Source organism: Carcharodon carcharias, chromosome 6, assembly GCF_017639515.1.
Source record: "Carcharodon carcharias isolate sCarCar2 chromosome 6, sCarCar2.pri, whole genome shotgun sequence".
NCBI classification, from domain to species: Eukaryota; Metazoa; Chordata; class Chondrichthyes; order Lamniformes; family Lamnidae; genus Carcharodon; species Carcharodon carcharias.
In genome coordinates, this window is record NC_054472.1 from 79,614,664 (window position 1) to 79,626,124 (window position 11,461).

The 11,461-nt window shown below is 57.2% G+C and overlaps 1 protein-coding gene across 1 annotated transcript; it reads left to right on the forward strand.

Moving 5' to 3' along the window:
- Positions 1–273: 273 nt before the first annotated feature.
- Positions 274–2,342, forward strand: LOC121278806 (protocadherin-15-like; the record flags this gene model as incomplete). Its single annotated transcript, XM_041189259.1, has 2 exons — positions 274–315; positions 2,298–2,342. Coding segments are annotated over 2 exons (87 nt in total), but the record flags the coding sequence as incomplete, so codon positions are not given.
- Positions 2,343–11,461: the final 9,119 nt, after the last annotated feature.

Sequence of the window (11,461 nt, forward strand, 5' to 3'; positions counted from 1 at the left end):
CCTCTAATGAACCCTCCCCTCAACCCTCCTCCCACCCAACCTCCCCCTCCTCTCCCACCCACCTCCCTCCCCCTCCTCCCCACACCCCCTCCCCCTATCACAACTACACTCTCCCTCTCTCCCTTCCTCCTCCTCCTACTCCCTCACGACCAGACTTCCAACTCATCACCTCCCCTCCCCCCTCCCTCCCTCACCCCTTCCCCCCCCAACTCCCTCACTCCCTCCTCCCCTCCACCACCTCCCCTCTCTCCCTCCCCCTCTCCTCACCTCCCTCCCCCACCACCTCCCTCACCACCCTCCCTCCCACCTCACGTCCCTCCCACTCACTCACCTCCCCCTCACCCTCTTCCACACCCTCCCAACCCTCCATCTCCAACCTCATTCCACACCTCACACTCATCAACCTCATTTCCCTCATCAAAGAACCTCCCTCCCTCTTCACAACCCACTCAAGACCACTCCTTCAAACCCTCCCATCCCCTCTCATCAATCCCATCCCCTCACCTCCATACCCTCCTCCCCTCTCCCTCCCTCACCTCCCTCCTCTCCCTCATCATCCTCCTCATCCATCATCCTCCACCTCCCCATCTCTCCCTCCTCCACCTCCTCATCACCCCCTCCATCATATCCCTCTCCTCCCTCATCATCCCTCCCATCACACCTCCTCATCCTCCCTCCTCCTATACCTCCCTCACCATCCCTCACCTCCTCACACCTCCTCCCTCATGACCCTCTCACCCTCCCCTCTCCTCCCTCATCCCATCATCCCTCCCTCCCTCATGCTCCCTCCCACCCCATCATCCCTCCCTCCCTCATGCTCCCTCGCTCACCCTACCTCCTCCCCTCATCCTCATCCTTCCACCGTCATTCTCATTCTCCCTTCCTCCCTCATCCCCCTTCCTACCCTCATCATCTCTCCCTCCCTCATCCTCCCTCCCTTATCCTCTCTCCCTCCCTCATACTCCCTCACCCTCCCTCCGATACTCGTCATCCATCCCTCCCACCCTCATTCTCCCTCCCTCCCTCATCCTCATCCTTCCACCGTCATTCTCATCCTCCCTCCCACCCTCATTCTCCCTCCCTCCCTCATCCTCATCCTTCCACGCTCATTCTCATCCTCCCTCCCACCCTCATCCTCCCTCATTCCCTCATCCTCCCTCCGATCCTCGTCATCCATCCCTCCCACCCTCGTCATCCCTCCTTCCCTCACCCTCACAGTCCCTCCGTCATCCGCATCCTCCCTCCCTCATCCTCCCTCTCAGGCTCATCATCCCTCCCTCCCTCATGCTCCCTCCCTCCCTCATCCTCATCCTTCCACCGTCATTCTCATTCTCCCTCCCTCACTCATCCTCTCTCCCTACCTCCCTCATCATCCCTCCCTACCTCCCTCATCATCCCTCTCTTCCACCCTTGTCATCCCTCCCTCCCACCCTCATCCTACCTCCCTACCTCATCCTACCTCCCTCCCTCATCCTACCTCCCTCCCTCCCTATCTCACCAACCCTCCCCTTCTCTCCCTCCCTCATCTTCCCTCACACCCCATCCTACCCTCATCATCACTCCCTCCCTCATCCACCCTCCCTCCTTCCCTCATCCTACCTCCCTCTCTTACTCACAAACACTCACCCTCCCTCCCTCATCCTCCCTCCCTAAACCTCCCACTCCCTCCCTCATCCTCCCACACTACCTCATCCTCCCTCCCTCACCGTCACTTTCCCTCCGTCATCCTCATCCTCCCTCATCCTCCCTCATGCTCTCTCCCACCCTCATCATCCCTCCCTCCCTTATGCTCCCTCCCTCACCTTACCTCCCTCCCCTCATCCTCATCCTTCCACCATCATTCTCATCCTCTCTTCCTCCCTCATCTTCCTCCCTCATCCTCCCTCATCCCCCATCCTACCCTCATCATCTCTCCCTCCCTCATCCTCCCTCCCTCATCCTCATCCTCCCTCTGTCATCCTCATCCTCCCTCCATCATACTCCCTCAGCCTCCCTCCGATCCTCGTCATCCATCCCTCCCACCCTCATTCTCCCACCCTCCCTCATCCTTCCGCTGTCATTCTCATCCTCCCTCCCTCCCTCATCTTCTCTCCCTCCCTCTTCCCCCATCCTACCCTCATCATCTCTCCCTCCCTCATACACCCTCCCTCCTTCCCTCATCCTACCTCCCTCCCTTGCTCACAAACCCTCACACTCCCTTCCTCATCCTCCCTCCCTACACCGTCCTATCTCCCTCCCTCACTCCCTCCCTCATCCTCTCTCCCTCCCTCATCCTTCCACACTACCTCATCCTCCCTACCTCCCTCACCCTCACGCTCCCTCCATCATCCTCATCCTCCCTCCCTCCCTTATCCTCTCTCCCTCCCTTATCCTCTCTCCCTCCCTCATCCTCCCTCCGATCCTCGTCATCCCTCCCTCCCACCCTCGTCATCCCTCCCTCCCACCCTCGTCATCCCTCCTTCCCTCCCTCGTTGTCCCTCACTCCCTCATCATCCCTCCCACCCTCATCATCCCTCCCTCTCTCCCTCCCACTCCCTCATCCTACCACATTACCTCATCCTCCCTCCCTCACCCTTACTTTTCCTCCATCATCTTCATCCTTCCTCCCTCATCTTCCCTTATTTCCCATCCTACCCTCATCATCTCTCCCTCCCTCATCCACCCCCCTCCTTCCCTCATCCTACCTCCCTCCATTGCTCAAAAACCCTCACCCTCCCTCATCCTCCCTCCCTCATCTTCCCTTTCTCACCAAACCTCCCACTCCCTCCCTCACTACCTCATCCTCCCTCAACCTCACTTTACCTCCGTCATCCTCATCCTCACTCCCTCATCCTCCCTCATGCTCCCTCCCACCCTCATCATCCCTCCCTCCCTCTATCATCCTCATCCTTCCACCGCCATTCTCATCCTCCCTCCCTCCCCCTCTCTCCCTCCCTCCCTCATCCTCCCACCCTCCATCCCTCATCCTCCCTCCATCATCCTCCTCCTCCCTCCCTCGTCCTCTCAACCTCCCTCCCTCATCCTCACTCACTCATCATTCCTCCCACCCTCAACCTCCCTTCCTCATCTACCCTCCCCCACCCTCCCTCATTATCCCTCCACTCCCTCATCAACACTCATCAACCCTCCCTCAAACCACTTACCTCACTGCCTCATCAACCTTCCCTCTCCCTCCCTCCTCTCCCCTCCATCTATCACTCCCTCATCAACCCACACTCCCTCGCTCCCTCATCAACCCACCCTCCCTCCCTCCCTGCCTCATCAACCCCTCCTCCCTCCCTCATTCACCCTCACTCCCTCCCTCCCTCATCCCCCTCATTCAACCTCCCTCCCTCATTCACCCTCCCTCCCCCTCATCCTCCCTCCCTCACCCTCATCCTCCCACCCTCATCTTCCCCCTCCATCATCCCTACCCCATCCACCCTTTCTCCCTCACCTCCCTCCATCATCCTCCCTCCTTCATCCTCCCACCTTCATCATCCCTCCCTCCCTCCATCAGCCTCCCTCATCCTCCCTCCAACCCTCCCACCCTCCCACAATACGCCTCCCTCCCTCATCCTCCCTCCCTCGCTCCCTCATCCTCCCAATCTCCCCCTTTAACCCTTCCTCCTTCATCCTCCTTCCCTCCCTCCCTCATCCTCCCACCCTCATCCTCCTTCCCTCCTCCTTCCCGCCCTCATCTTCCTTCCTTTCCGCAACTTCCTTCCCTCCCGCATCATCCTTCCCTCCCTCATCATACCTCCCTCATCCCCACTTCCTCACCAACCCTCCCACTCCCTCCTCCCTCATCCTCCCTCCCACCGTCATCATCCATCCCTCCCACCCTCATCATCCCTCCTTCCCTCCCTCATCTCCTCTCCCTCCCACCATCCTCCCTCCCACCCTCATCATCCCTCCCTCTCTCATCCAAGCTCCATTCTTTCCTCATCCTACCTCCCTCCCTTCTTCACCAACCCTCCCCCTCCCTCCCTCATCCTCCCTCCCTAACCCATTCTAACTCCCTCCCTGCCTCCCTCATCCTCCCTCCTTCTCAACCTCCCTCCCTCACTCATCCTCATTCACTCATCCACCCTCGCTTCTCCCCTCCCTTCCTCTTCCGCTCTCCCTCCCACATGCTCCATCCCTCATCCTCCTTCCCTCTCTCCCTCATCCTCCCACCCTCATCCACCCCCTCCCCACTTCCTTCCTTCCCTTATCCTCCCTCATACTCGCTCTCCCTCATCCTCCACCCTCCCTCCCTCTCATCCTCCCTCCCTAATCCTCCCTCCCTGCCTTCCTCATCCTCCCTCCCTCATCCTCCCTCCATCATCCTCATCCTCCCTCACTCCCCCATCCTCCCAACTTCCCCCCATCAACCCACCCTCCCCCTTCCACCCTGATCAACCCTCCCTTCCCCTCCCTCCATCACCAACCCTCTTCCATCCCTCCCTCCCTCATCAACCCTCCCCCTATCAACACTCCCACCCCTCATCAACACTCCCCCGCTCATCAACCCTCCCACTCCCTCATCAGGTTTCCCCCCTCAGCAACCCTCCCTCCTCCCTCATCAACCCTCACCTGCTCCCTCATCAACCCTACCCCTCCCTCATCAACCCTCACCCGCTCCCTCATCAACCCTCAAATGCTTATCATTCATCAACCCTCCTCCTCTCTCATCAAACCTCCCCCTCCCTCATCATCCCTCCATCCCTCAAACTCCCTCCCTCAATCTCCCTCCTTCATCCTTCCTCACCCTCCCACCCGCACCCTCCCTCATCCTCCCTCCCTCATTTTCCCTCTCTCCCTCATCCTCCCTCCGCCCATCAACCTTCCCCCTCACTCATCAACCCTCCCCCATCAACCCTCCACCTCCCTCCTCCTCCCTCCCTCCCTGATCAACCCTCCCCTCTTCCTCCCCAACCCTTCCCATCCCTCACTCCACAACCACCCCTCACCTACACTCCACACTCCCTCACCAACCCTCCCCACCCACTCCCTCCCTCACCAACCCTCCCCATCCCTCCCTCCCTCACCAACCCTCCGCTCTCCCTCCCTCCCCAATCCTCCACCCTCCCTCTGTCTGCAACCCTCGCCTCTCATCAACCCTCCATCCCACCTCAACCCTCCCTCTGTCCCTCCTCACACCATCACTCATTCCCTCATTCCCGCCCCACTCATTCCCTCCCTCTCTCCCCACTCTCCCTCTTTCCTATCCTTCTCACTCCCTCCCTCCTCACTTCCTCCCCCTCATGACCTCACTCCCTCCATCCCTCCCCACTCCCTCGCTCCCCACTCCCTCGCTCCATCCTCACTCATTTCTCACTCTCTCCCTCCCTCCTCACACCATTCCTCCTCACCTCCTCATTCCCTCCCTCCCCCTCCCACCCATCCAAACTCCCTCCCCCTCCTCTCCCAACCTCCTCCCTCCACCTCCCTCCCTCCACATCCCTCCCTCCCCCTCCCACCCTCCTCACTCACTCCCTCTCCCCACCCTCCTCACTCACTCCCACCTCACTCACTCCCTCCCTCCTCGCTCACTCCCTCATCAAACCTCCACTTTCCTTATCATCCCTCCCACCTTCCTCATAAATCCCCCCCTCCCTTATCAACCCTCCCGCCTCCCTCATCTTCCTTTCCTGCCTCATCTTCCTTCCGTCCCTCATCCTCCATGCTCCCTCATCCTCCCTCATCCTCCCTCCCACCCTCATCATCCCTCCCTCTCTCCCTCCCTCATCCTCCCTTCCTCACCAACCCTCCCACTAGCTCCCTCCCTCATCCTCCCACACTATCTCATCCTCCGTCCCTCCCTCACCCTCATGGTCCCTCCGTCATCCTCATCCTTCCTCCCTCATCTCCCACCCTACCCTCATCATCTCTCCCTCCCTCATCCACCCCCTCCTTCCCTCATCCTACCTCCCTCCATTGGTCACAAACCTCACCCTCCCTCACTCATCCTCCCTCCCTACTCCATCCTATCTCCCTCCCTCCCTTATCCTTCCACACTACCTCATCCTCCCTACCTCCCTCACCCTCCCTCTGTCATCCTCATCTACTTTCCTCCATCCCTCTCTCATCCTCCCTCCCACCCTCAACATCCCTCCCTCACCCTCCCTCCCTCATCCTACTTGCCCCCATCCTCCCGTACACCCTCATGCTCATCCTCCCCCCGTCATCCTCATCATCCCTCCCTTATCCTCTCTCCCTCCCACATCCTCCCTCCGATCCTCGTCATCCATCCCTCCCACCCTCGTCATTCCTCCCTCCCTCATCATCCCTCCCTCCTCATCATCCCTCCTTCCCTCTCTCATCCTCCCTTCCTCACCAACCCTCCCACTCCCTCCCTCATCCTCCCACACTACCTCATCCTCCCTCCCTCACCCTCACTTTCCCTCCGTCATCCTCATCCTCCCTCCCTCATGCTCCCTCCCACCCTCATCATCCCTCCCTCCCTCATGCTCCCTCCCTCACCCTACCTCTCTTCCTCCCTCCGTCATCCTCATCCTTCCACTGCCATTCTCAACCTCCCTCCCTCCCTCATCCTCTCTCCCTCCCTCATCCTCCCTCCCTCCCTCATCCTCCCTCCCTCCCTCATCCTCACTCCCTCATCATTCCTCCCACCCTCATCCTCCCTCCTTCCCTCACCCTCACAGTCCCTCCGTCATCCTCATCCTCCCTCCCTCATCCTCCCCCCCATCCTCATCATCCCCCCCATCCTCATGCTCCCTCCCTCCCTCATCCTTCCACCGTCGTTCTCATTCTCCCTCCCTCACTCATCCTCTCTCCCTCATCATCACTCCCTCCCTCATCCTCCCTCCCTATCTCACCAACCCTCCCCTTCTCTCCCTCCCTCATCCTCCCTCACACCCCATCCTACCCTCATCATCCCTCCCTCCCTCATCCACCCTCCCTCCTTCCCTCATCCTACCTCCCTCCCTTGCTCACAAACCCTCACCCTCCCTCCCTACCCCATCCTACCTCCCTCCCTCATCCTCCCTCCCTCACCATCTCTCCCTCCCTCCCTCATCCTCCCACACTACCTCATCCTCCCTCCCTCACCCTCACTTTCCCTCCATCATCCTCATCCTCCCTCATTATCCCTCCCTCCCTCATGCTCCCTCCCTCACCCTACCTCCCTCCCTCATCCTCCCACTGTCATACTCATCCCCCTCCCTCCCTCATCCTCTCTCCCTCCCTCTCTCATCATCCCTCATGCTCCATCCCACCCTCATCATCCCTCCCTCCCTCATGCTCCCTCCCACCCTCATCATCCCTCCCTCCCTCATGCTCCCTCCCTCCCTCATCCTCCCTCCATCATCCTCATCCTCCCTCCCTCGTCTGCTCTAACTACCTCCCTCATACTCACTCCCTCATCATCCCTCCTTCTCTTCCACCCTCATCCTCCCTTCCTCACCAACCCTCCCACTCCCTCCCTCATCCTCCCACACTACCTCATCCTCCCTCCCACCCTACCTCCCTCACTCCCTCATCCTCCCACCCTCCCTTCCTCATCCTCCCTCCCTCCCTCCTTCATGCTCATCCTTCCACATTCATTCTCATCCTCCCTCCTTCGCTCATCCTCTCTCCTTCCCTCCCTCATCCTCCCTCCCTCCCTCATCCTACCTCCCACCCTTCCTCACCAACCCTCCCCTTCCCTCCCTCCCTCACTACCTCATCCTCCCTCTGACATCCTCATCGTCCCTCATTTTCTCTCCCTCATATCCCATCCTACCCTCATCATCCCTCCCTCCCTCATCCACCCTCCCTCCTTCCCTCATCCTACCTCCCTCCCTTGCTCACAAACCCTCACCCACCCTCCCTCCCTCATCCTCCCTCCCTACCCCATCCTACCTCCCTCCCTCACTCCCTCCCTCATCCTCCCTCCCTCATCATCCCTTCCAGCCTCACCATCCCTCCCTCTCTCCCTCCCCATTCTCCCTTCCTCACCAACCCTCCCACTCCCTCCCTCATCCTTCCACACTACCTCATCCTCCCTCCCTCACCCTCACACTCCCTCTGTCATCCTCATCATCCTTTCCTCCCTCCCTCCCACTCTCAACATCCCTCCCCCATCCTCCCTCCCTCATCCTACTTCCCTCCCTCATCCTCCCACACACAATCATCCTCCCTCCGTCATCCTCATTCTCCCTCCCTCCCTTATCCTCTCTCCCTCCCTCCCACATCCTCCCTCCGATCCTTGTCATCCATCCATCCCACCCTCGTCATCCCTCCCTCGCTGCCTCAACCCACCCTCCTTCCTTCATCCTACCTCCCTCCCTTCCTCACCAGCCCTCCCCCTCTCCCTCATCCTCCCTCCCTACCCCATCCTACCTCACTCCCTCCCTCACCCTCCCTGCCTCCCTCATCGTCCCGCCCTCTCAACCTCCCTCCCTCCCTCACCTCCCTCCCACACTCATCTTCATTCCCTCATCCTCCCTCCTTCCTCCCCCTCCCTTCCTCTTCCTCACTCCCTCCCTCTTCCACTCACGTCCTCCCTCCCTCTCTCCCTCATCCTCCCACCCTCATCCTCCCCCTCCCCACTTATCCTCCCTCATCATCATTCCCTACCCCATCCTCCCTCCCTCACCTCCCTCCATCATCATCCCTCCCTCAATCCCTCCCTCATCTTCCTTCCTCCTTCATCTTCCTTCCCTCCCTCATCCTCCTTCCATCATCCTCGCTCCTCCCCATCCTCCACCTTCCTTCATTCTCCCTCCCTCTCATCCTCCCTCTCTAATCCTCCCTCCCCGCCTTCCTCATCCGCCTTCCCTCCCTCATTCTCATCCTCCCTCCGTCATCCTCATCCCTCCCTCCCTCATCCTCCCAACCCTCCCTCCCCCTCCCTCCGTCATCAACCCTCCCTCCATCATCAACCCTCCCCCCCCATCAACTCTCCCGTGCACATCAGCCATCCCACCCCCTCATCAGCCCTCCCCCTCATCAACCCTCCCTCCTCCCTTATCAACCTCCCTCTCCATCATCATCCTTCCCTCATCCTCCCTCCCCCTCCCTCATCAACCGTCCCCCCTCCCCCTCCCGCCCTCGCTCATCAACTCGCCCCCTCCATCCCTCCACAACCCCCTCTCACCAACACTCCCCCCTCCCTTACCAACATGCCTCCCTCCCTCCCCAACCACCCCCTCCCTCATCAACCCACCTTCCCACCTCAACCCTCCTCCTCCCTCACTCATTCCATCCCTCCTCACTCACTCCCTTCCACACTCCTCACACTCTCCCTCCCACCATCCTCCCCCCACCCCTTCCCTCCTCACTCCCTCCATCCTCACTCACTCACTTCCTCCCACTGTCCTCCCTCTCCTTCCCTCCCTCCACTCCCTCCATCCTCCTACCCTCCTCCCTCTGTCCCTCTTCATTTCATCCCTCCCTCTTGACATCCTCCCTCCCCTTCACTCCCTCCCCCTCCTCACTCCCCCCTCCCTCCCAATCCCACCCACCCTCCTCACTCCCTGCCACCTCACTCATTCCCTCCCACCCTCCCCCATCCCTCCCTCCCTGTCCCCATCAACCGTCCCTCAACCCTCCCTCCCTCAACCCTCCCTCCCTCAACCCTCCCTCCCTCCCTCATCATCACTCCCTCCCTCATCATCACTCCCTCCCTCATCATCACTCCCTCCCTCATCATCACTCCATCTTCCTCCCTCATCATCAACCCATCTTCATACCTCATCATCAACCCTCCCTCAATCAACACCCCTCACTCCCTCATCAACCTGCCCCTATTTTCCACTTGCTTAATTCATGAGAGAACACTGCCCTGCCTCACTTTGGTGGCTTGGCCTAAATAGCCAAGTGGTTATGGTACTGGGTTTGTAACCCCAAGATCATGAGTTCAAATCTCACAATGGCAAACTATAAAACAATGTAACTTCATCTGAAACAGATGGAAACGGGTTTGTACTTGAAAGAGTTACATATTCTGGGCACCGTGGGGACTGGGGTGTTTTGTTGATCCCTTTAATCACATTTTGATTTAAAGTTTATAAGGTTCCTTTAAATTTTGTCCTTGGTTTTACAGCTGACCTGAATTAGGGGCTCTGCCTGATTTATCGCAATTTTGTTGATTTAGTTTAATTGGTTTCATTTAAAAAGATTATCAAGAGTTCAAATCTCACAATGGCAAAACTATGAAACAATGTAACTTCATCTGAAAAACAGTTGGAAATGGGTTTGTACTCGAAAGAGTTACATCAAGTTGCAAGAGTTATAGAGAACTTTCCTCATGGTTTAGAGGTGAGAATTCGCCCTTTCACCGCCGTGGCTCAGCACTCGATTCCCGGCCAGGCAATGAAGGTTTATTGATCTGGTACAAACTGCAAATCCACTAATAACCTCTCGCTTCAGCTTGTCCAGTTCTGCATCTCCCTGATCCTCCTCACTCTGGCATGTAAGGTGCTGCATCACCCTAATCCCTTAGCCCAGTTTATCTAGGTGTTTCATTACCCCAACCCTTATTCCAGCCTGTCCCAGTGTTTCATTGCCCCAACCCTCATTCCAGTCTGTCCAGCTGTTTCATTGCCCCAACTCTCATTCCAGTCTGTCCAGATGTTACATCTTTATAATCCTCAGTCTAACCAGTACAGGTACTCTCCCTAACCCCTCACTCAAGCTATTGCAAGTATAAGGAATTTAGGCAGGACAAATAAGCCGACTCCCTAGTTTACTAAGTCAGATTTATGCTTAATAAATCTTTTCACTTTGCTACATTTTGATGTCTTGAACTAGGGAGTAATTAACACAGCTAAACAGGTTATACTTCCCTGTTTCAACTATGGGCAACAGTGCGCTCAAAAATCCAGAATGGATTTGTACATTTGTCATGTATTTCTCTTTCAGATTTTTAAAATTCTTGTAGTCTCTTCACCCTCTGTACCTGGTTCAGATTTATTCTACTTCTCGGATCTTGCATATAAGTTGTTCCTCCTTTTGGATCTATCTTCTCACTACAGCAAACATGGTTTTGACCTCCTTTCTTATACCCTGAGCAGTTAATTAGTCTCTCCTCCTTTACAAACCATTTGACTCAATTGACTAATTCCCAGGACACACAATTGATTTTTGATTGGTCTTTGATGCATGCCGTTAGCTTCTATTCTTAAAAAGTTCTCACACATGCAGACACCTTATCAAATCATACTGGTTCTGACTACTCCAGAACAGTCCCATTCAGTTACAAAAGTATGAAGTCAAGTATTGCAAGGTTTCACTTAGAGTCTATAGTGTTTGACCTTACACAGACATTTAAAGCTACAGAACTTGAATACATATTTAATGTTCTCACACAGGTGCTACATCTCCCTAACCCCTCACTTCAACCTGTCTACATCTTCCAAGCCGGAACATCCTTCAGATTTTATCATTATTGACAAGTTATGTTCCCGCCCACAGACATCAATGGGGAGGAAAGAGGAGGTGGAAGGTTGAATTTCTCTCCAAAGCGCTATCACAGACCCGCACTGACCGGGGA